Here is a 26,065-nt window from a genome sequence, read left to right as displayed (position 1 = left end):
ACTGAGATTAAGACTGTTGTCTTCAAAGACTGTTGTCATCAAAACTATTCTTTCAGATGATCCCAAGGGAGCTACAGTTAATCAGAGAGAGGGAGAGAGATAGAGAAGGAGGGAGGGAGAAAGGGAGGGGAGGAGAGAGAAATAGAGAGAGAGAGAGGGAGGGAGGGAGAGAGAGATAGAGACGGAAAGAGAAAGAGGGAGATAGAGAGCAAGAGAAGGAGAGGGGAGAGAGAGAGGGAGAGAGAAAGAGGGAGGGAGGGAGAAAGGGAGGGGGAGAGAGAAAAGAGAGGTAAAACGCAAATAGGAGTAAACTATAAGATCAGTTAGAAACACCAGCTCTATCTGGATGAGCTCTTTGGCCGTCGTTACCTACACATGGAATCAACTGGAACCAAATAGCCAGGAGCCCGTAATTCTTCCGTCCCTGAAACCCTAATCCCCCACATATGCCCCCAGCAGGAAGTGCTCTGCAGAAGCCGAATCGCTACCAGGGAAGGGCCTGCCCGTCCAGACTGGCTTCGGACGTGACAGGGGGAGAATAACGCAGGAGGAGGAAGGTCTCTGCGGGCAGAAGCAGGATCCAATCAAGGAAATGTATTCAGTCAGCGGAGAGGAAGCGTTGGTAATTGCTCTGGACAAGTGACTGCCGTTTTCCCAGCTCCCCTGGTCCTAAGGGGAGTTTTAAGTTGCAGTTCATCCGTGGGGATCCATCCCTGGGTGGAGGGGGGTGTGTGGGCGGGGGGCAGAGAGGTGCTCTGCTGCACTACAGACGGGAGACCCCTGTTCCTCCCGGGGGGTGGGGGGCAGGCCGGGAGGGGAGAGGGCGCGGTGGTTGAGACTGTGGGTGTTCTCTATCATCTGTCCTTTTCCTTACTTTAGGGATGGAATTTCTTTCTGTTTTTAGTTTTTTAATGTTTATTCACTTTTGAGAGAGAGGGAGACAGAGTGAGAGCGGGGGAGAGGGAGACACAGAATCCGAAGCGGGCTCCAGGCTCTAGGCTCCGAGCTGTCAGCACAGAGCCCGTCGCAGGGCTCGAACCCACGAACTGTAAGATCATGACCTGAGCTGAAGTCGGACGCTTAACCTACTGAGCCACCCAGGCGCCCCTGGAACTTCCTTCCTGTACTGAGGCCTGTGACAGGCCAGCTGAGGACTCCAGAGCCAAATGCCTTTGGCAGCTAGTTTTGCAGTGTGACCCGTTCCGGGCAAGGCGACTGAGCAGAGAAGCTGTGCGTCGCTCCCACAGCGTGCCTTTGTAAGTCGTGGGCACGGGCTCCGCTTGGCACTCTCCTCTTCCCACAGCCTGGGAGGCAGGTGTGGTGGCCGGAGCTGGGGCAGCCATCTTGAGCACAGGCGTGTACATTGGGGCGGTTGGAGCTTTCTCACTCTGCTGGCCTCTGGAGCGCTACTTGAGAGAGAGAATAAACTAGCTTGTTTGAGCCACTCTATTTTATTATTATAGCTGCTTAGGCTGAACTGTAATGAGCAGTAACCAAAAGCATGCCTGACCCATGAATTCACAGAAACCCTGTGGAGGGCTCCCGAGTCAGGGACTCAAGCCGAATCTTATCTACATCTCTCAAGGGGCAGATAAGGAGAGAAGATAAGATCCAGATCCGCTGGCCGTCCGTTTCCCAGAACAGACCAGAAAACATAGGCAGGAAGTGGAAATACTAATATTTCCTCAGCAGCCCAAAGCTGACTCTCTCCGCCCAAAGACGTGGGTAATTTTTATATGGCCCTCTCTGACACTCTTGCTTATAAGCCAATACTTCACTTCTGTCAGGGAGAGGAAGAGAGGCCAAAACACATCCCCCCCCCCCCCGCCCCCTGACAGAAAAACGTATCCAGTCGTTTTTAAACAAAGAGAAACGCGAAAGAGACTTATTTCTAAATTTCTCTGTCACTGGGCTATACTGGGAAAGTTCTGTTGCGGGTTTCTTGAGAGATATTATGCAAAACAGTCATTAACATTTCTTGGGATTCTTGGAGCAATCTTTCTGTGTAAGTCCCCCGGGCGCTGGGGCCAGAAGTCAATGGAAAATGGAACCGGCTTTGCTGTCCCTAGCCAGGCTTCCAGAAGCTCGGATAGAGGGCAAGCAGACCCGTAGGAGCACACAGGCATTCGGCAATTGCTGATGCGTTGGCTGGTTTCCTCGTCCTGTGAACAGAAACGTGGCCCTCTTACACCCAAACGAGCCTTGACCCATCGCTTGGGTCATGTCAGGTTCCAGGATTGTGGAACCCACCCGCCAGTCGGGGGCAGCTGTGGGCCTGGAGGGTAGCCTCTGACATCCGGCCCCGGGTCCTGCCTCGCTTGCTGTCTTTAGGACCTACCCTGGGGACCTGAGGGCCGGGAGGTTCCCACAACGGAGGGCTCCCAGTGGGATTCTCAACAGGTTGCTCAGGGGCTCTGGGCCCAACATCTGAAATACCCCAAACCTCCACTCTTTTTTTTTAAATAACTTTTTAAAAGTGTATTTATTTATTTTTGAGAGAAGCAGAGTGTGAGCAGGTTGGGGCAGAGACAGAGAGAATCCCAAGCAGGGTCAGCACAGAGCCCAACGTGGGGCTGGAACCCGCGAAACCATGAGACCATGACCTGAGCCAAAATTAAGAGTCAGACTCTCAACCGCCCCAGCCCCCCCAGGCGCCCCCAAAGCCTCCAGTCTTGAAGGTAGGTGGCCGTCCACTCCCTGAACAAATATTTACAGAGCATCCACTACAAGTCAGGTACTATTGAAAGTGCTGAGGATGTTGCAGGAGGGAACAGACAAACTCTCTGCCTTTCCAGAACATTCATAACAGCAGATGCAAGAAATACATAATATAGGACGGTGAAAACGCAGTAGAAGAAAAGCAAACAGGTGAAGGGGGGGGGGGTGGGGAAGGCCAGACCGGGGTCGGTGGTAGAATTAAAAAAAATTTTTTTTAATGTTTATTTATTTTTGAGACAGAGAGACACAGAGCATGAATGGGGGAGGGGCAGAGAGAGAGGGAGACACAGCATCTGAAACAGGCTCCAGGCTCTGAGCTGTCAGCACAGAGCCCGACGCGGGGCTCGAACTCACGGACCGTGAGATCGTGACCTGGGCTGAAGTCGGACACCCAACCGACTGAGCCACCCAAGCGCCCCTAGAATTTTAAATGGGATGATCAGGTTGGGCTGCATGGAGAAGTTCTTATTACTACTGCAAAGTCCTGAAGAAGATAAGAGAATGGACTGTGCAGACATTTCAGCGAGGAAGCACCCGGTGGGGCAGGGTGTGGGGGAAGCCAGTTCAAAGGCCCTGAGGCACCAGGGTGCTTGGCTAGTTAGCAGAATTTTAGCTTCTTGCACTGTTAGTAAATGGTCATGATTCTCTTGAAGCTCCTTCCCTCCCTCTCTTCCTTTCTGCCTTCCTGCCTTCCTCTTTCCTTCTCTCTCTCTCTATCTCTCTTATAAATGATCAATAGTGTTCAAAAAACTGCTGTCTCCTTACCTGGCTGTCTGACAGGTGTTACTATTTGCATGTACCAGACAGTGTTTTGAGCACTTTATATGTTTAACTCATTTAAACCTCACAACAGTCCTAGAATGTACATAATATGATTTTTGTTTTAATTTTTTAATGTGTCTTTTTGAGAGAGAGAGAGACAGAGACAGAGACAGAGCACGAGCAGGGGAGGAGCAGCGAGAGAGAGGGAGTTCGAATCCGAAGCAGGCTCCAGGCTCTGAGCTGTCAGCAGAGAGCCTGACGCGGGGCGGGGACCCACAAACCACGGGACCATGACCTGAGCCGAAGTCGGACGCTTAACCGACTGAGCCACCCAGGCACTCCACGTATGTCCATGATATTATTAAGTTCATTTTACAAATTGGGGCACACAGAGCGTAAAGAACTCGGCCCCTGGGAACACGGCTAGTAAAGGCCAGAGACGAGCTTTGCACCCAAGGAGTTCGTTACCCCAGGATTTTGGTAGAAGGGCCCACACTTTTTAACCATAGTGTGATAAGATGCTCTGCCCATCCGCTACTGTTAGGACATGGTCTGCGAGCTAATTTTAGGTAGGGTTCAAAGTTTCCGGCTAGGTCTTCTAAGAACTAAGCCCACATTTGGAGACTGATTCTAAGTATGATCCCCAGGGTGGAAGGGAATCTTCCATAAACAGGAATAGTTGCTGAAGGGCATTAAAAAACCCTCTGTTTTCTTTAGAACAGAACATCCAAGTTACATGGGAATGCACCACATGATTTGTGTGAATTGAAGTCCATTTGGCACCAGCAGAAATAACCTTAGGAACAAAGTTTGTATACAGTGTGTTCTTACAGAAACCACATTTGGAACGTAGGGTAAACTGTTAAAGGGAGACCCTTCTCTCTGGGGTTGCATTCGCTGTCTTTGGGCAGGGACGGCAAGTTGTTTCATTTATAAGCTTTGCACATCAAAAACTAGATCTGCTTACACTTTAAAACCCAAAGGAGGAGGAAGACTTATTTTTAGCTATCTGAAATTTAAACCACACCCAACACTGACATATGGATGCTTCAGGCAGCACCATGTCAGAAACTTTCTCAGAGAGGATGTGAAACAACAATATATATTCTTGCAGCTGTGGAAGGTCGCTGAGGTTCTTTTCTTGCAACCTGGTTTAATAGCTGCTGGACCACTGGGCTAAAGATACTGGATTTCTCAGAATTAGGGCGGGCTGCCAGGGATTGGGGTTGCCATGTGGGAACTGAGTTCAGTCCCGTGAGAATAAGAATATCACTGGCAGAAACAATCTTTGGTGCTCTGGGTGGGTCAGTTGTCTGGCCAAAGGGCCCTACAGTCGCAAGAGAAAGGTTTAATTTTTTAAAATTTTATGTGTGTGTGTGTGTGTGTGTGTGTGTGTGTGTGTGTGTGTAGTAGATGGTATAATGGATCATTTAGATAGGTTCAAAAAAAGATCTTAATCTAAGAAACTCCCCGGTAATCCTCAACCTCAAATAACCACTCAACATTTTTGAGTAGACCTTTCCACCTACATAGACCGATCAATGGTGAATAGATGAGTAGGTGTAGAGATACATATCGATATTTAGCCATATTCAGCTATAGATTATTTTTACTCTGCAAAAAATGGGCTGAAACCATCCATACAGTTGGGGACCCTGTGTTTCTCCTATTTTAATGGTTTTCAGTGTGATAGTTCCCTTAGCATTTTTCCATGCCACTAAATATTTCCCAACACCATTACTTTTGTGTGTATTCTGTTTGAGTTCATGCATGTTCCATGCTTTGTTCAACCGATATCTATTGAGGTAGGCCCCCCAAGATCCATATGCCCTAATCCCTGGAATCTGTGGCTGCTAAATCCCATGACAAAACAAATTTTGCAGATGGAATTCAGGTCGCTAATATGCAGATAGGGAGATTATTGGCTTGTCAGCTGGCCCAATATAATCACACGGGTACTTCGACTCGAGGCAGAGCGCCAGCCAAGCCCACTGGACTTACTGAACTGTGAGCTCATGAATTTTATGTTGTTGCAGCCACTGAACCAGTCGTAGCATGTTACAATAGAGATAGGACACTAACACACTTGTTTGTGCGTTTCTGTGATGCGTTCAATTTTTCACGAATGAAATAATGCCATCTGAACATCTTTATAACTGAACCTTGATGTGTATCTTTGGTTATTTCTCTACCATAAGTTTATTTAAGGGGAACTGCTGGGTCAATGGTATATGAGATGTTCTGGCTTTCGACGTGCGGTGCATTGTCAAATTTGAAGGGCATCACTTTCAAGGTGAGTGGAACAAAGGGGTAAGAAAAGCCACCAAACCCTTCAGTAATTGGCTCCAGCCGTTGGCTTCCACGGTGTGTAGAGTGTAGCTCTTTCTTCTTCCCAGCTGGCCACAGTGGCTTTGGGCTTTGCATGTAGGTGGAAATAATGCCTGCATTAGTGGAATGATGGCCAACTCAAGAGCTATTTGAGAAGCTCTCTGTGGTGAAGCTGCTCCCTGAAATTTGGAGCTTTAGTCAAAGTGCATCAGACCAAGCTTTGGAACCAAAGTGCAGTTTGCTTTGTTCTTCGAAGCCTGCTCGCGCTGGCGTTAGGGAGGGGTGGTGGTAGGTCAAATACCCATTACTGGGCAAGCAACCTGGAGTAGGCTAATTTTATGGGGCTCTCTCCATACATATTAGGCAGAGTTGGTCAGAGGCTCACTACCTCTTTTATGAGCCTCAGAAGTAGCTGTGCTCAACCACATCAAAACCCAAGATTGTCACTTGGGAGGCTGCTGATATAGGTGAAGTATTTAGGAAAAAGTGTCACCCTGGGTGACCAGATGTCACTTTAGCTATGTTCCCAGCTCTAAGCCATACCCTAAGATGGCTTAAGGTTCAAAGCAACAGGAGGTTTCAGATACTGTGTTTAACATTTGGGCCATTTATTCTTTTCTGGAGCTGCACTGATCACATTTTTAAAATTTTTTTTTTTTTTTTTACCGTTTATTTATTTTTGAGACAGAGAGAGACAGAGCATGAACGGGGGAGGGGCAGAGAGAGAGGGAGACACAGAATCGGAAGCAGGCTCCAGGCTCTGAGCCATCAGCCCAGAGCCCGACGCAGGGCTCGAACTCACGGACCGTGAGATCGTGACCTGAGCTGAAGTTGGGTGCTTAACTGACTGAGCCACCCAGGTGCCCCTAATCACACTTTTTTGATTCAAAATGCACGTGGATAAAGCCTTAGGACTACTCAGTTATATTCATATCCGAAATAATGAACGGTAAATAATTGAAGAGCCACACTATTTACACGAATAAGAATTACATGCACGTAAGTAATATACAGTGGGACTACATCTCTCTTTTTCTCTCTCTTTCTTTCTGTCTGTCTCTGCTTCTCTGTGTGTGTGTGAGTGATTAAAAAAATTTTTTTTTAGTGTTTATTTATTTTTGAGAGTGAAAGAGAGGAAGAGCATGAGCAGGGGAGGGGCAGAGAAAGAGAGAGGGAGACACAGGACCCAAAGCAGGCTCCAAGCTCCAGGCTGTCAGCACAGAGCCCAATGCGGGGCTTGAACTCACGAACCGCGAGATCATGGCATGAGCCCAAGTCAGATGCTTCACTGACTGAGCCACCCAGGCGCCCCTGTGTGTGTGATTTTTAATTTCCCAAAATGTAGAACAGTTACTTCTTTTTGCAAATCAGAAACTCATCCCTGACAAATAACTTCATCAACATTGAATCTCTCTCTCTCTCTCTGTCTCTTTCTCTCTCTTTTTTTAAATTGGGATTCTAGTCACTGACTTTAGAAACAATACAATTAGCAAGTACCGATGTGGAAGGCAGTCCAGTAGCGTGAAAGACACACAGACAGGCTTTGAATTCTACATCCCTGATATTTACTAGTTGTGTTTCTTGGAGGTATTTTCTTTAAGTCTTTGAACCTCAGTTCAATAAGAGACAACAATATTCACCTTGCAGAATATGTATGTTGCTTAGCTCACTACTTGATGCGGATTTGGAATTCTGTGAAGATGTACCTATTACTTTTCTGTTATTCCATAGTAATACTTGAATGCAAGGGGCCAAACCCATATTCCTCTTTGGATTCCAAGCCATGATGGCTTGAATGGCTTGCATGGAGGAGGAGGAATATAATAAATGAATGGATGAATTAGTAAAAGAAATGCGAGGCCTCTCTTTACTTAGATTCATCTTATCTTCATGCCAGCTAATGTGTGAACTTACTCTAACAGAATTAACTTCTCAGAAAGATCAAGCCTTCTTTTATATTTTCACATAACTTCCTGGATATTTAGAAAACCTTGCTTGTTTGTATATGAATACTCTAAACACATGGCTTTCCCGTAAACACATAACCTCCATGCATTGAATAAACTTTCTTCTTCATGAAAAAGCATTTTGAGTTGGATATTTGAGATTAGAGTGTCGTGTGAACTCAAACAGCATTGCCCTGTTCAAAAGTCTTGAGTGATCTTACCTCAGCCCTTCCTCCTACCATGTTTTTCGTAATTCCAATAAGCTATATTTCATTGATGTCAACTTGGTCTATAAAATGTCCAGGTGCATTAATGCTGTAGTGAACATCTCTTGTTTTGTCTTTCAATGATACCCAACAATAGCAAGTTATGTTTGGCCCTGTTCCCTGGCCCCGTGGTAAGCATGACGCCCGGACTTGACTAATCATGATATCTTATCCTCCTGACAGCAGGGAGAGGTCAGGAATGGGTAAGGAGCGACCAAGATGGTCCAATGAGAGGCAATCCGGAGATGAATCAGCTGGAAAGAAGTGGTATTTTATTTCCTTGAACATTCATTCAGGTCTTTGAGTGTATGTTCTGTTTTCTGATCTCTACGGTGTCTTGGGTATTTTTCAGTGAGTGTTTGTTGGGAAGACAGTGGAATGGGATCATCACTCTGTATCTTTTCTTAAAGCCTGGGTTGAATAATCATGCTAGAGAACAGAGACAGATCCCTTCCCTTCTCTTTCTTTCTTTCTTTCTTTCTTTCTTTCTTTCTTTCTTTCGCAGCCAAATGCCTGAGTAAAAAATAGAGTTTAGTTACAAAGTCTTTCTACACAGTCATAAAAACTATTAAGATGTCTGTGGGCTCAGTCCACGGAGGTAAGATAATCCATCTCTTTGGGTAAATAGGTCACCTGAGCAATGGGTCAAGAAGATGGCTCAGACACTGCAATTATTTGAGGATGAACGGGCAAGTTCTTGTTAGTTATGAATGTCATGCCAAGATAATCTAGTGACACATGGATTCAAACTGAAATCAGTGAATATGGGGCGCCTGGGTGGCTCAGTCAGTTAAGCGTCTGACTCTTGATTTCGGCTCAGGGCCCAGTCTCATGGTTCATGAGTTCGAGCCCCGTGTCGGGCTCTGTGCTGACAGCGCGGAGCCTACTTGGGATTTTCTCTCTCTCCTTTTCTCTCTGCCCCTCCCCTGCTCATGCGCTCTTTCTTTCAAATCTAAGAAAATACACTTAAAAAAAGAGAAATCAATTAATATATGCCAGTTTATCTCTAAAGCTCAGCCCTCTAGAATGCTCTGTTGTAACCAGACATCAACCCCAAGGAACATCTCTCTTGGTCCTGAGGCACGGCAGGTCTTAAGTGTTCAGATAGCTCTTTGGTCATCAAGGTACCGATGCTCAGAGTCTATGGAGGGGAGTCAGAGTGTTTTCAGTAACCCCACTTTTCATGTACTGATGCCCTGCCCTTGCTCAGTCTTGAGGCTATTGAGATAAGGGAGGAACCAATTTTTTTAAATCCCCCATTGCCTTTCCTTTCCTTTAGCATTAGCTGATCAAAAATACAGATACTGAGCCCATGGTTCCTGGCCTCAGAGGTTGTCATAGGTAATCATGACAGACACCGTCAGTAATCCAGTAAATTCGGACTGGGTGTGGCTTCAAAAGAAACATGAGAGCGGAGAGGATTTAGAAGTATGGCTTTTGCCTTTTGCCATCCATACGACACACATTCGTTCATGAATCATCCATCAGTATCATTTTCACTTAAATTGTCTTTTGAGTTTTTCTTTTTTTAAATAAAACAAAACAAAACTCTTTTAATGTTTATTTGGTTTTGAGAGAGAGAGGGAGACACAGAATCCGAAGCGGGCTCCAGGCTCCGAGCTGTCAGCACAGAGTCTGACGCGGGGCTCGAACCCCCGGACCGCGAGATCGTGACCTGAGGCCACGTCGGATGCTCAACTGACTGAGCCACCCAGGCGCCCCCATATTTGGTTTTCAACCCGTTCTTCGCACTGGCAAAGTCATTTTAATAAATAAATATTATTTATTTAATAGTCATTTATTTAAATGATATTCTTACTCACACCCGCCAAAGGGTCTTCATCTTCTACTTAACACATTCCAAATTTGTCGTCATGGTCCTCGGTGTTTTCCATGATGTGGTTCCAAGCTAACTTTCACATTTTATTGGTCAATTCTGTCACTTAAGGACACAGTGGTAGATGATGTGCTGCTTTCTTTACTCAGTGGACACATTCTTTGACTGAGTCCTATGAATCAATCAAGTATTTTGATGTCAGTGCTATATCCTAGTTATTTCGAGAACTGTTACATGATGAGGTGTTAGAGGGGAAAAAAAAAAAAAGAAACGTCAGGCTTAATCTAACAAAGAAAAGTAATTAAAAAATACAGTATTAAATCTGCATCACTGGGCTACAAAAACAATAAAAACTTAATCAATAGCCTTTGAAATAAAATGTTACCAAGCACATTGAAAAACATTGCCAAAAGCATCTTCTGGTCTTGATTTTACTAATCAGTTTTAATGGAACAGTCTTTTTCTCACCAAGGGTCTGTGAAGATTTCCAGGAAGCAGGTCCCCAAACTTTTCTTTCCTGGAAAGTGTTGCTCAACTGCATTTCTAATGTAATGCGCCCAGAGATTACAAATAAAGACCAGCAGAGATAAGGAAAGTCACAGCCCAAACCATCCCAATGTAAATAAATACAATTAAGTCGTGGTTAAAATGAAAAAAGAACACTTTCCAGCATGGTCAGCGGACACAAAGGCAGAGGGTTTAAGCAGACTTGAAACAAACCCATCACTTTTTGGTAAAGGAGCAGAGACTGAGAAGAGGAATAAGGGATTCTGGGGGTTGAGGGTAAAGGAAGTAGTTATGTTCAAAGACCACTCCTGTGACACGTATCTCAGCAGAACAGAGGAATATCTGCTAATCCCATTTTTTAAACCCGCAACGATGGAGTTAACGTCTCCCATAAACGGTATATATCATGTAAGTGCCTAGCCAAGTACTCACGCCTCACGTCTCACTATTAAATTCACACAACACCCCCCCCCCCCTTTCCTCAAAGCACATGTGTTTATACATGTCACCTCCGTTCGTCTCTCGCCTCTCTGTGGAAACCCAGCAGAGCAATGTTGAGCGACTCAGTCAAGGTCACAGCGTGATCGAAAGGCTTGGGAGCTGGAAGGGAACCCAGAACACCCCCTCCGGTGCCACACGCGTGAGGTCACAAGGCTGGGTAAAAAGCATTGCGATTGTATGCATGTTTAAGTGATGTACCAGTGCTAAATAGTAACGCATGTAATGCTTCCCACTTAAGATATGTTCTTGGCTAACTCTGTTGGAAAATATTATATGGAGATTTCTCTGTGGTAAAAAAAAAAAAAAAATTTTTTTTTGAGCAAAGTTTATTTTATTTTATTTCCCAACCACTCTTCTTTATTTCTATTCTTCTGCTCATTAGCCATATAATTTATTTTATATTATTTTATCTTTTTAATATGAAATTTATTGTCAAATTGCCTTCCTTCCAACACCCAGTGTTTTTTTGAGCAAAGTTTAAACAAAAGAAAAAATAAGATCTGAAGCCCAGAATATTCCATTTTTCCAGGAATATTCCAATATTCCAATTTTCCAATCCCCCATGTTTCAGGAATGGCGGTGGCCCTAGCAACCTCATTTTACTGAGGCTGTTAGGTGTGGAGGTAGAATCGCACAGTTCAGGTATTCTTTCCAGAGAGAATCATCAAACTAACGTAAGCAAGACCACGTCCCGACGTGGAAAGTAATGTAACAAAGCAAATGCTGCACGGAAAAAACAAAATCCTTGGACAATGGTGCACACGCAGGGCTCATGCATGCCTAACCTGGGTGTCCCAGGGGCTGGGAGATGTGTAGGTACCACGGGAACTGACAGCCGGCCAGCATATAGGAGCTCAATCCTTCTGCAAGATGAGAAACATTGATGTCTGCCGAGAAGGCTCTTGAGAAATGAGATGGGACTCAAACGTTTGGGAAGGTAGAGAGATTCCTGAGTAATCTGTTGTGGGTATAAACTAATCAGCTTCTAGCTTTTGTGAAGGCATTAATCAACCGGACAAATCGCAGGGTGTCTGGAGAAAACCCCCTAAGGAGAACCTTCGGGATGAAACTTCAACATCTCCTAGCAGATTAGAGTCACGCGGTGGGACAGGGAGACACTGACTTCTCACCGAATAGCCCATCCTTCCACATCAGCCTGAAGAATTTAAAAGCTGAGGCGCTGGGGCACCCGGCTGGCTCAATCAGTAGAACCCGTCAACTCTCAATCTCAGGGGCGTGAGTTCAAGCCCCACATTGGGCATAAGGATTACTTAAAAAAAACACAATAAAATAAAATAAAAAATGAAACTGACATGCTGCCTTGAGTCTTCTCTTCCGCTGCTGTGGTGACCTTGAAGTTATGAGCCCCAGATTTCATAGCTATTGAATACAAGCAGATTTAGTCCTGAGCTTCACAGAAGGACCTCCGGATAGGCAGAGATTTTGTGGGGTTGAGAAATAGTAAGTGTTACACCACTGAGATTTAAGGAAGTATTTGTTACTGCAGCACAACCTAGCTTATTCAGACCGCTACACATAGGATTGAAATGACTTCATTGTCCTAAGGGAGCTTGAATAATTATGACTAACGGCTCCCTTTTTTTTTTTTTTGGATTCAACTTGTTTCTGACGATCTCACTCTTAGGACACAGGGTTACAATGGTAAAATCCCAGTCAATCCTTTCATATGGACAATAAGACCACACATCTGGTATTAAATTTACGTAAAAACAAATATGTACTCTTGCAAGATTGGCCTGAAATATTTGTCTCTACCGAACATGTGCCTTGTTTTACTTGAAAATCAATCTTCAGCTGTTTCTCTGTCTTAAAGTTTTTTTTTTTTTAATGTACTTTGGTCTACTTGACATTCAGTAAATTTCATTCTTCCTTTTTTTTTATGTTTATGTTTTTTGGGGGGAGAGAGAAAGATACAGAGCGCAAGTGGGGGAGGGGCAGAGAGAGATGAGACACAGAAACAAAAGCAGGCTCCAGACTCCAAACTGTCAGCCCAGAGCCCGACGGGGGTCTCGAACTCACAAGCAGAGAGATCATGACCTGAGCCAAAGTTGGATGCTTAAGCGACTGAGCCACCTAGGCTCCCCTCATTCTTTCTTTTTGATAAACTAGTCATCTATGGTATCTTTGAAAAACATCATTTCTCATCATAGCAGCATTAGGGTTGTTTTTTTTTACTAAGCTATTAATATGACATTTTTGATGTCAGACATATTCCCTTATAATAGCTATTTTATAAAATCGGGCTTTACAAGCAGAGTATGAAACCACAGGTGATGGTCAAACAGAGATAATGGGTACATGGCTTTTCCCTTTGGACCAAACTCAAAAGCACTAGAGTTACAAGGATGTGCTGCGTAAAAGGTCCAGACAAGGCCCCAGTGGCTGAGCTCTCCCGTAATTACAGTCCAAACACTAATTTGCATGCCTTTTGGGTTTATTTCAACATGGATTATGTCGCTTTTTAAATAGCCAGCTTCAATTTCTAGGAAAGGCCCAACAGAGACAGTTATTACTGCAGTCACCAGCTGAACCATATAAGTAAGTAGAAAATGTTAGGATTCGCTGCTCATTGGATCTTTATTTTGCTAATTAAAATTATCACACTCTTGGAGTCTCTTTCTTTTTTTTAAAAAAAATGTTTGAGTGTAGTTGACGCACGAGTTACATTAATTTCAGGTGCACAACATGGTGGTTCAACAGTCTGTGTGGGGCTGTGCTCACACGTGCAGCTATGACCTGTCATCCTACAACGCTTTGTACTATGATCTGTCATCATACACTACCATTGACTGTATTCCCGGTCCCATGACTGTGACCGATTCCTTCCACAACTGGAAGCCTGTGTTTCCCACTCCCCTCCCCCCATTTTGCCCCGCCCCCCAACCCACTCCCCTCTGGCAGCCATCCGTTTGTTCTCTGCGTTTATAGGTCTGATTCCGCTTTTTATTTGTTTATTTGTTGGTTTTGCTTTTTAGATTCCCATGTAAGTGAAATCGTAGAGCGCTTTCTCGGACTGACTTGTTTCACTTAGCGTCATACCCTCTAGATGCATCCATGGTGTCACAAATGACACGGCTGAGCAGTGTTCCATCGTATATATATACCACATCTTCTCTATCCATTCTTCAGTCCATGGACGCTTGGGCTGCTTTCATATTTCGGCTCTTGTAAATGATGCTGCCGTAAACAAAGAGGTGAATTAGTGTTTGACTTAGTGTTTTCGTTTTCTTTGAGTAAGTACCTTGTAGAAGAACGCTTGATCGTATGATATTTCTATTTTTAATTTTTTGAGGAAACTCCACACTGCCTTCCACAGTGGCTGTTTTTTTAAAATCGCTCATCTCTTAAGAAATCTTTGATCAGGCGCACGATACAGCGAAGCGCTAGGGGATAGGAGTTTATGACACCGATGTTGTCCTGCAGAGGTAAGAGATGGTTTCATCCATTCCTCGCATCTTTCAAGCGTCCTGATCAAGAGTGGAGGGCAGTGGCTCACTGCCTCTTCAACACTGCCCAACCGCCCCTTCCAAATATCATAACCACCCCTGTGCCCGTCTCCTTCTGGGCCAGGGATGACTAACTGGTAGTAGGAAGTGTGATCATAAACAAGGGCCGAGGGACAAGGGCATTTGCCCGGGGTCAGCCCTAAGGTTGGTGTTTCCGCTCCTTGGTGCTCTTCCTTTAACTTCTCTGACCTGCTGGCCTCTGGATCTTTCCTGTCTTCATCTTAGATTTCTGTTTAATTCCTCAGGGTGTATTTGTGTCCTTAGATTTTTCAACTGATTATCTGCTCCGACATAGAGGAAGGGCTTATTCTTTCTCTTTCACAGACCTGGACTTCTCATCCGCCATCTGTTCTGATCTTGGCGGCTCGACCGAGACTTGGAGCCAGGTCTGAGTCCTTGGCTGTCCACTCGTTTGCTGTCTCCACCCTGACCTGACCCATGGAGACAAGACAAACACAAGCGACGCAATTGGAGGCCACGGCACAGAAAGGGGAGGTCCGTGTGGATTGCAGAGATTAGGCAAGATTTTCCGGGGGGAGGTGGGATTTGAAGGATGGATTAACTCTGTCTTCCCTCTACCTGTTGGCGGGTGTGTCGCACGAGCCCACGTGTCGTAAAGTGGAGTTTCTTTCGTGTGCTGTGATACCAAGGCTCCCTGAATTCACACCAACCTTTCTCGTTTCCCCACATTCTAAGACTTTTGTCTCCCTCGTATGCCGTGAACGCTTTGTGCTTTGAGTTGGTCGGGCATAGGGTTCCGCCCGTGTGCTCTCCCCTCCCGTCTTCCTTACTCGCTTCTGCACATCCACGCTTGCTTATTTTCCATCTTCTCAGCTCATAGCTCACGGCCCAGAAAGCTCAGCTCAGAGCCGAAGATGTCAAGTCGGCCATGTCTGCCATATTGTGTGCAGCCATCCGCGTTACATACCGAGCAGCGAGGTCTGGGGTGGGTCTGGTCCAGGGCAGAAGAAGGGCTTGCAGGGGCTAAGTGGCAGGCCTGCCCTGGCTCTGCCTGGTCTGATTCAGGGCTTGGAAGGGGAGGCAGAGAACGGTGCCAGGAGCTTTTTCTAAGAGCTCCTGTTCTTAGACCTGGCAGGCCTGGCTCGGTGACAGTGACATGTGTGGGGGCAGGACATGAGCTCCTTTACCGGGACTTTGGCAGCTCCTGCGGCTGTGGGGGTGGCTCCCTCGTCTTCCCACCCATGCCAGCTCTACAGGGGGCTCATCTCTTACCTCTCGTGGACTCAGCAGCTCCCTTCCTCCAACGAGCGTGGCATGACGTGTCTACCTGCTGTGGCCGGCAGGAGACTTTTGGAGAAATTAAGAAATCTCAGCCTGTCCTGTGCTTTGGAGTCTTACCCGTGGAGAATCCTATGTGGTACGAGGTACTTTGCTCTTAAGAAAAGCATGCTGGTTCTTTTGATTCCCGCCCCCCCCTCATTTAAGGAAACCAGATGCAGAGGTTGGGGGTGAGGAGGCAGCTGGGTCGTGCTCTTGGGCTGAGGCATCCTGCGCTAACCCTGTGTCAGTAGAGACTGATTTGTGGTTGCTTCTGACATCAAGTGGCTCAGGGTCAGCCGCTCTCAATCTTTAAAATTAGCAGCGATGGGGTTACACGTAGGAGGAAGTCCTAGACCAGGAAACAGGAGCCCAGCTGTAACTGAGCCCTCGGGCAGGGTGCCCCCTCTCTCAGACCCGGGTTCCTCACTTGGGTGTAAACTGAGAGGCATGGGCGATGCTCCTAAAAGTCCCCTCCGTGGGACCAGTCTGGGATTTATGACCCTGAGTCTGGCTTCAACGTATCCCCGAGTCCACACGGTTCCTTGATGTATGGAGCCACCTGGCAGCATCTGGTGGCACTTTCGGCCTGGGCGGGCTAACGTGTCTCCTTCTACACTTTTGCCTCTGGCCCATTGTGACAGAGAGCGTTTGTTTAAACCAGAGCAGAGATGCCAGCGGGGCACCCAGGGGTAGCACAAGTAGAGGAGGGAGCTCCTCCGTGCCCTTTCTCATGACAGGTCCTCTGGGACATTGTATCTTCCACACTGCGTTCCCCGTACTGGTTTAAAAGTTGGAACTGGGGCGCCCGGGTGGCTCAGTCGGTCAAGCGTCCGACTTCGGCTCGGGTCACGATCTCGCGGTCCGTGAGTTCGAGCCCCGTGTCGGGCTCTGTGCTGTCAGCTCAGAGCCTGGAACCTGCTTCAGATTCTGTGTCCCCCTCTCTCTCTGCCCCTGCTCTGCTCACGCTCTCTCTCTATCAAAAAATGAATGAACGTTAAAAAAATGTTTAAAGCTTGAATTGTGGAGCCTTGCGGCCTGGATGACATGGGCAGCATAAGCTTCGTCTCCCCTGCCCCCCGTATCCCTCAGTTTTCTCATCTGTAGAATAACCCAATACTATGTACCTCGTACGTCTATTATGAGGATTGAGTGGGCTAACATTTTGTAAAAGGTTTGGAACAATACCTGCTACGTGGTAAGTACTTGTAGAATACCTAGGTACCCATGAAATGGAGCAGATATGCTATTAAAAATAAATAAATAGGTCCCCAAATAAAACAAGTTTATTTGGAAAATCTGGGTTGACCAAAGTCAAATACATTTTTTTTTTCTTTAGTACTCAAAGCAATGTGATGCTCTGCAGGGGAATTTGGAAACTTCACTGGAGACGATGGAATTTTTTGAAATTTCCCAAGTTTTTTTTTTTTTTTATACTATGGAGTTGTTCTCATGAAACACCTAATACTGCCTCAGGGAACCCAGGGGTGTCTCACGGAACACAGTTTGAGAAACGCAGCTCCTGGTATACAGAACCTGCTCCCCAGCACGTGAAACTTTTATTAAAGGTCCCTTCTGCTAGTTTGATCCTCAGGCTCTCCTCGTCCAAGGGATGTTGGTCCCTCATTGTGCCATCTTCTATTTATACCTTTCATACTTGTTTGAAAGCTGCCTTTCGTGTTTATAGCTTTCCTTGAGCAATTACTTAGTAATTTCAATGGAAATCCTTCTCCCTGCGCTCTCGATATGACCTATGAACAACCAAATGCGGTTACCTGTTACCTGGCTCAGCATTCCACGGGCCTTCCAGAGAGCCCAGCGAGCAGCTGAACTTGTGAGGCACAAAGTATGTGCCTGGGTGCCTGCGGACTCAGCCCAAGGACTCCGAAAGCCACAGGGATTGGATTAGGGATTGGAGCTTCTTGGGACCAAGGACCTGGGTGGCCCTTTATTACCTACAGAATGAAGCCTGAACACGTGGGCCCAGCAGGGAAAGCCTTCCCAAACTGGACCAACCTGGCTCCTCTCCCTCACCTATCACCGATAGCTTCCTGCTCACTCGCTGGGACCCCCTCCCCAGTGTGACCCTGAACTGTTTTGCCTCTGAACTTTTGCTTGAATACCTTGTTTTCATGTCTTCTGTCAAAGTCACGTGATCTTTAGACCAAACTCAAAATGGTCACCAACGTTTCCCTGATGCCCGCCTATCCTCTGTCCGTGGGGAGATTTGGGGTCCCCTCTTCTATTTACACTGGTCTCGTATACTCTTCATTGAATGCATGTCTCCCCCTTTGCTTTACATCCTGACTCTTGGGGTGGACATGATCTCCACTCCTGGAAAATAATGTATTTGAGGGCAGGGACTGTGCTGTTTATATCCAAGTCCCCAGTTACATCTTAATGGGTTTGTTCCAAAAAAATCTCCTAAATCAAGTTGTGGTTTCCTAACTGTGTCACATGCAACATACATATGTGTGCACAGGGTTATTTATTTTGTATCGTTTACCATGATTTAGTCTCCTCTGGGCTAATTGTTCTGCAGGCACAGATGACTTTCCTTATTCTTCTGAGCTTACGGAAGAGGGTGTACATGCATAAGAGTGGTATTCAAGACCCTGCACCTCTGGGCTCTATATACCTTTATGCACACGGAGAAGGGTGTAAACTCTCCTGGTTCCCTTTAAAGAATAGCTGGGAGGGGAGGCCCGGGTGGCTCGGTTGGTTAAACGTCTGACTCTCGGCTTTGGCTCGGCTTATGATCTCAAGGTTCGTGGGTTCGAGCCCCGTGCCAGGCTCTGTGCTGGCGGTGCGGAGCCTGCTTGGGATTCTCCCTCTCTGTCCCTCCCTTGCTCTCTCTCTCTCTCTCTCTCTCTCTCTCTCTCTCAATAAATAAATAAATAAAGCTTAACAAAAGGAGTTTCCTGGGTTATTCTCTGGGCCTGCTGTATTGAAATTTGGGTTTTTTAACAACTGCCAGTGGGATTCTCACGCACCCCAAATTTAAGAACGGCTGCATCGGACACCAGGGCTTATTTATTTACGCTTTAAAAGATTATTTATTTTTAAATACCCAGGGACGGTGTATTAATAGCACACGCACAAAACGGAACTCGGCTTTGATAGAGTAAAAAGTGGTGTACCTTAACTTTATTTTCTCTTTTCCTTTCTGAACTTAACTGCCTCCTAAACATGAACACAGTCCATATGTTCATGGGGAAAAAAAAAATCTCCCGCCATTCCCGAATGCGAGGCTGGCCGGGCAACACCAGAGTGAGTCTGTCCGGGGCTGAGAGCTGGCGGAAGTTGGACGCAGCTTCTCCAGAGCAGTGAGGGCACCTAGTGCGGTCACTGCCCTCTTTTCGAGCCTGCTTAGTCTGTGCTTTTTTTTCCTGACCCGAGATGAGATATTTCTGAGGCTTAGAAAGAAAAATAAAAAGGAAAGCAAGCTCAGATAAGGTGCTTTTTGGCAGAAGAACAGGATAAAATGCATTGTAATGGCCTCTAAATCGGTTATGTTATCTGATTTGGATCTGTGTTTCTAGAAGCTAAACCCCAAACTCTTAACCCCCCCCAGCTCGCCAGTTACGCTGCAGGTAAAGTCGCCGAAGCTCTGAACCTAATGAACGAATTTCTGTGCGGAGAATGTATACCGTTCGCCTCCTTGGTCACCTTCCACCGCCCGGCGACAGTAGCCGGACGTCAGGAGATCCGTAAGCTTTCGCCGACCGCAGTTCAGGGCCGCACAGCTTTGTGGGCCCCATAGTCTGGCACTAAAAGGCATGTGGGTATTGATCTGTGTGCTACGCTACACAGAGGATTTTCCTATGGCTCGTAACAGATTGGGAACAGGACGCTACCCGGACACGGCGTGGACCCCTCGAAAGAGCTCGTTCAGTGTCCTAGCTTCCTGGAAATGGAATGATGAGTGCCCTCGAGCTTGTCTAAGAGAGAAAACGGAAGCTGATGCCAGAGGAGAATCTTTATGGGAAGGACAGACCAGCCCACTTTTCCATTGGAACCACGTCTCTGGTTCAAAAGGAACCGCACCTCTCGGAACTGTCGAACCCCCACGACGAGGTGTAAAAGCAGCTCTAGCCAGTAACGTGATGCCCCTGGAGGCCTACCCTGACTTTTCTGCAATAAAAATCCGGCCGCGGTCCTCTCAGATTTATGTCTCTTGTTTTATTAGCAAGCTTGTGCCTATTTGTCAGGCAGTTAGGGCGGTGTCTGTGTGTGTAGATTACGGGGGTGTAGATAAAATACCAAATGGGGACTCAGAGATTCAAAGGCAGAGGGACCCATTTTTCACAGACATTTGCCAAAAGCTACTTTCATAGATGCTTGAAACTTGAGACTGGAGGGATCGCTCTGCTCGCCGGGTTCGCCTAATATTCTGGCATCCTACAGTTTTGCAGCCTTCTTAAGGAAGAGGAAAAGGAAAGTGGCACGCCGGGAGGGTTTGTCTTTCGGTATTTTGGTTGAAGAACCGTAGGGAGATTTATGGTGTTTTATTCATAGGCAGAGTTCTTACGGCAAATCTTTTGAAAGCTGGTGGGATTTTAAGGATCTCCTTACCACTCCATTCCCTCTGGCTGGTAGCCAGTCCCCAAATCAGAACATGTCTTTGGTAGATGGAATTATTGGCCTCAATTCTTTGTTTAAAAAAATGTTTATTTATTTATTTTGAAAGAGAGAGAGAGAGAATCGGGGAGGGACAGACAGAATCCTACGCAGGCTCCACACTGTCAGTACAGAGCCTGACACAGGGCTTGACCTCACGACCCGAGCCGAAACCAAGAGTCGGACAGTCAACTGGCTGAGCCGCGGAGCTGAGCCCAGCAACACCCAGCCTGTGAGCAAGGATACATGCTTACTGTTTTCATCCACTGGATTTTGGAGTGACCCACTTCAGCAGGAACAAGTTAGAGCCAACCAACACAGTGTCCTTAATCCTTTTATCTCTCAAATTCATATATTGACGCTCTGCTCGGTACGGTTAAGGGCAAATAGATAAAATCTCCAGCCCCTTCAAAATGCTGCAAGGGCCCATGCTACACGTTGGCTTCAGTGACAACACGTTGCTAGAGACCAGCTCCTTTTTCTAATTAAAAATGATCTCTGGGGAAGGGATAATATCTTCTAATCTCTAGGCATAAGGCACTGAGCTTGCACACGAGACAGTTCCGCCCAGGAGGAAAGGGCATGACTTTGGGGATCCAACAGCCTCGGAATTAAGGGAAGCTTTAGCCACTTAACAACCGTGTAGCCTTGGCAAGGCCACTTAACTCCTCTGAATCTCCATTTCCCCATCCGCTGAGGTGGCCGGGAGAGAGTTAGCAGGGAGAAGGCACATAAAGTGGCCGGCACGTAGTCGGTGTTAAAAAAGAGGCGGCTGTTGTGTGTGCAGAATAAACCGATGCGTGCTGCTTTCCGTCAGTGGTGGTGACGCGGTTCCCTTCACAAGGTACCTCTTGCTTCCTGCCGCACACGGGACCTTCCGTGGGCTCTTTCCAGCGCCTGGTGGGTCTGGCGTTGCCGGTCAGCAACGTGTCTCCCTTCCCTAGTCCCTGCTCAGTCAACTGTCCACGTGGCCATCGAATAGTAGACCTGGTGGTCCCGGTCAGATGGTGTGCTCCTGGTTAACAGCAGCAGCAGAAACGATAATAGCGGACATTAGTGAGGGCTTACTAGTTCAAATGCTTTACAGGAATGATCTTGTTTAATCTTTGAAGAAACCCTATGCGATGGACCGAATTGTCTCTCTCTGCCCCCCTCATGTCCTACGTTGAAGCCTTAACCTCTGACAGGAGGATATTTGGAGATTGGGCCTTTAGGAGGTATTTAAGACGAATGAAGTCATAAGGGTGGCGACCTGACCCGATGGGGTTGGTGTCCTTATAAAGGGAGAAGGAGACACAAATTTTCTATCTTATCTTATCTTATCTTATCTTATCTTATCTTATCCCATCTCACCCCATCTTATCCCATCTTATCTTATCCCACCCCATCGCATCTTATCCTATGCCATCTTATCTTATCTTATCTTATCTTATCTTATCATCGTATCGTATCATCTTATCTTATCAAAAGAGAGAGAGCATGAGCAGGGGAGAGGCAGAAGGAGAGAGGGAGAAAGAGAATCCCAAGCAGGCTCCACCCTTAACTCGGAGCCCAACAGAGGGTTAGATCCCACGACCCAGGGATCAACATCTGAGCTGACATCAAGAGTCAGACACTCAACTGATAGCTACCCAGGTGCTCCTCTCTCTCTCTCTTTTTCACGCACGTGCTCTCTCTGCTTATGCACAGAGGAGAGGCCGGGGGAGGACACGGCAAGAAGGAGGCTGTCTGCCTGCAAGACAAGGAGAGAGTTCTCATCAGAGACCAGCCATGCTGGCACCTTCACTTCAGGATTCCAGCTTGCAGAGCTGCAGGAAAATACATTTCTGTTGTTTAAGCCACTCGGTCTGTGGTGTCTTGTTATGGGAGCCCGAGCAGTCTAAACCTCCCTACGTGGTCGATATTGTCACCGATCCATTTTGCAGTTAAAGAAACTGAGGCTCAGAGAGGTGAAGTAACGTGCCTTGCTCCTATCGTCCAGCAGGTGTGAGCCAGCGTCCCCCCCCCCCCCCTCAGGGGCCCCACTCCGGAGCCTGTGCAGGGGTCACCCGGAACTTCTGCCTCGGTGGGCTCTGGGTGGCCTCAGCTGCTGCAGGTGGCACTCAGGCCCGAGGGAGGGAAGCGGTGGGCAGAGGTACACACAAGGCCTGGTGAAGGACAGATCCCGGGCCCTCCGCTCCGGTTTCATGAATGTGCTTTTGTGTAGAGTGGAATTTCGAGAAAAGTCCAACTCGGCTAGAAAGGAGTCAACCTAGGAAAGAGGACGCCCCTCCAAGAAACTGTGTTGTGATTTTGGGGTAGTAATAAATTCTTTATGGTGTAAGCAATTCCATTCAATGCAACATTTGATCAAGTCTCTGCCGGGCATAAGAAAAGTAGCTGGTTATATAATATTTATAAATATTCATAAAAGTACAATAGAGTATTTCTGAACTACCTCTCAGTTTATCTTGCCCAGTGGGCAGTTGGTTTCTCTCCCCTCACTTATTTCAGCATTGAGGCCCCAGAGGAGGTTCCAGGGCAAAAGGCATCTTGAAAAGGAGGAGCTGACCACGTGGGGGAAATTTCTGACACACAGAAAGTTCACCGTTGCGCCCCCAGTGAGGCATGGGGATGGGAGAGACAGGCAGAGCAAGGTAGGGAAGTGTCCATGTAACTACCCCCTGCTCACCCCACTCCCAGATAAAACCCTGGGCTAGAGGGCAGGAGAGGGAGGTGATGCTGTGTGGTAGAAACATCCAGGAGGCTGAAGGTGACTTAGAATCTTGAATCAACTGGCCTGCTTTCCTCTGCGTGGAACAGGGTGCTGTGAACCTCTACAATAGATTTTCTCGACCTCGGCACTATGGATGTTTTGGGCCGGGTCATTTTTGTCGTTGGGGGAGCTGTCCCGTGCATTGTAGGATGGTCAGCACCTCTGGCCGCTACCTACCAGACGCTAGACTGTCTCCAGATATTGCCCGCTGTGTCCTGGGAGAAAAATTGTGCCCATAGGGACAATACTCCGTACTCAGTGCAGAGCCTGACGCGGGACTTGATCCCACAACGGTGGGATCATGACCTGAGCAGAAATCAAGTAGGACGCTTCACTGACCGAGCCATCCAGGAGCCCCTGCTGTGGCATTTTGTATCAGTGGCCCCAATTCATTCATTTGTTCCTCTTCCTGTACCTGTAGGACTAATGGTGCGGTTCCCTTTCTTTTCTGTAGCTGTGCTTAAAGGGACCATTTCTAGCATTTAAATCCTGTTGAGTGTTGATTTCTCATCTCTCAGTAGCCCAAATACTCTCAAGACTGAGAAGGAACTAAAGGGAGCGTTTGTTGCAGTAGATTATTCATGGTAAAGAATTTGCTGCCTCGGGAGCAACAAAGATGTGTTTGTGTATAGGCTGCATGGGTGGCATCTGCGTCACCCTGGGCACCATAAGCAGAGCGCTGGGCACTGAGCTTAGCCCAGGCCCCATGAAGTGGCCCTCAGTATCAATGGTCTGTAGACAGTTACTGGATACTTCTTAGCATTTCCCTGGCCGTTCTTTCTGAAAGAGCCAAGGACTCAATGTTTTGGAAGATAAAAGTCAATTACACTAAAATGAGTCTTTGTTTGTTTTGAATAGCTATCAGTTCCTATTTAAAAATGACTTTTGGTCAGTATACAATGTCTTCTGACCTTCCTCAGCAATCAGCTTCTCGTCTGGGTATGAAAAGTCCCCAGAACAATCTTTGGATATCCACAACAGCTTTCTGGTTTTAAGAAGGCTAAATCTTCAGAATCTTGTGAAACAAATAAATGCTTTTATTTTCGGATCATTGGTGCTGAGTAGATTTCCTGATGTTGGGAATTAACTTTTATTTTCTACTTAAATGCTGACTGTGGTAGGTGAAGGATCGCCAGAAGTTCTCTGACACTCTTCCCATTGAGCAGCAGGTCTAGCCCTCCACCCACGTCTGGGTTGGCTTGTGCTGCTTAACCAACAGAGTTAACCAGTAAAGTTGTGGTGCTTAACCAACAGAGTTAACCAACAGAGTTGTGATGTTTAACCAACAGTTAACCAACAGAGTTGTGATGCTTAGCCAACAGAGTTAACCAATAGTGTTGGACTGTTCAGCCATTAGAGTTAACCAATGGAGTTAACCAATAGTAGTGTGCTGTTTAACCAACAGAGTTAACCAACAGAGTTGTGCTGTTTAACCAACAGAGGTAACCAACAGAGTTAACCAATAGTGGTGTGATAGTTAACCAACAGAGTTCGTTGTAAGTAACCAGGTGTAAGGAAGTAAGAGTTGTGATGTTTAACCGATGGAAGTGACACCGTGTCAGCTCTGGGCCTCGCCCTCAAGAGGACGAGCAGTTTCACACTTCGCCCGTGGGAATGTGGCCGAGGGTCCGCGTGGGAAGTCTGACTACCCTGAGGCTGCCATGCTGTGAGAAGCACAAGCCACCCGGGGAGCCCTGGAGGATGAGGTGCCAAGTATGGAGACAGAGAGAGGTGGAGGGAGAGGGGCAAAAGGGAGGCAGGGTGGGAGACGGACAGTGAGCAGCGCACTATGGCATCAGGCAGGTGATTGAAGATGTCATGCCAGAATTCTAGAAATGGATCCTCAGCCCCAGCTGGAATCAGAGACGAGTCACCCAGCCAAGCTCTTCCCCAATGCTTTACCCACAACATGGCGAACAAAACAAAATGGTTTTTATTTTATTTTATTTTATTTTATTTTATTTTATTATTTTATTTTATGTTAGGGTCCCAGGTTTTGGTGTAGTTTGTTATACAGTAATGGACAATTGACTTTTCAGCTACTACAGATCATCACTGAAGATAATTCTAAGAAACCTGTCGGGCACAGCTAGGGAAAGACATTCATTCTTGGGATGTGAAAGCTGGAAGGGGTCATAGAAACCATTGGTTCCAATACTGTTATTTCACAGAGGGAGGAAACCGAAATCCAGAGACATTAAAAGAGCAGTGCTCAGCCACTTGGTCATAGAGCTAGGGGTTTAACCATTGCCTCAACGGTTTTGTGACAACTTTCCCAGAGAAGAGCCTTCTTGGTCTTCAGATTTCTTCTGAGGAGAGTCACTAGGCTCAGAATCTCTCCTTCCCCGCACCTGCAGTCTGTGGTCTGCTCCTTCCGAGGGCCCCCGTGCCCTCCTGCTACCCAGGGTCCTTCCTTCCACCTCCCACCGCCTCATCCCTGAGCAGAATTTATTCATCTTCAAATGCAGAGAGAGCACAATGGACATTGTGATTCATGCCACCAAGTTTCTTCCTCCAGGATAGGTGCTTGAGCCGCTCAGCCGGAAGCCAACGAAGGGCACATCCCAGGAGAGCATGTTAGGGAGGCTCCCGGGTTATCTGCCTCTTGCCTGTGTGCCCGGGTCCCTGTGGTCCACCCAGCAATTGTACACAGCTGATTACATGTAGCAAGCCAGAGCCCCGGATTCCCCATGGCACACACTGCTGTTTCTGCAGCCACATGGTCCGTGCAGAAGCTGACCACATAGCTTTCAAGTTCACAGGGAAGGGCGTCTCAGAGGAGACCCAGCTCAGCTGACTTCCCTCCATTTAAACTACTCCTGGTGGGGTAACCCCTCATGAGGAAACCTCTCTGATAGTCTCTGTCACTGTCCCGCTGAGGTTCAGGATACAGCGTTCTCCATCCCCTACATCTGCCCCTGCCCTACTCAGTAAGGAGTCACTTCAGCTTTCAGAGAATACGAAGTTTCCAAGCGTGTTGGTGGGGGGTGGGGGGTTGGAAATCCACCGGTGCAAACGAG

The 26,065-nt window shown here is 46.9% G+C and overlaps 1 protein-coding gene across 1 annotated transcript in view; it reads right to left on the bottom strand.

Moving 5' to 3' along the window:
* Positions 1–21,902: 21,902 nt before the first annotated feature.
* The window catches only part of RNLS (renalase, FAD dependent amine oxidase), a 346,559-nt gene continuing 342,396 nt past the window's right edge, over positions 21,903–26,065 (bottom strand). Inside the window, exon 7 of the mRNA XM_060642979.3 lies at positions 21,903–22,022. Within this exon, the coding sequence (XP_060498962.2) occupies positions 21,918–22,022 (105 nt within the window). The 3' untranslated portion in view covers positions 21,903–21,917. The remainder of the gene's footprint in view (positions 22,023–26,065) is intronic.

Source organism: Panthera onca, chromosome D2 (assembly GCF_046562875.1).
Source record: "Panthera onca isolate mPanOnc1 chromosome D2, mPanOnc1 haplotype 2, whole genome shotgun sequence".
In the NCBI taxonomy this organism is placed as follows: Eukaryota; Metazoa; Chordata; class Mammalia; order Carnivora; family Felidae; genus Panthera; species Panthera onca.
This window is presented reverse-complemented; position numbering and strand designations above follow the sequence as displayed.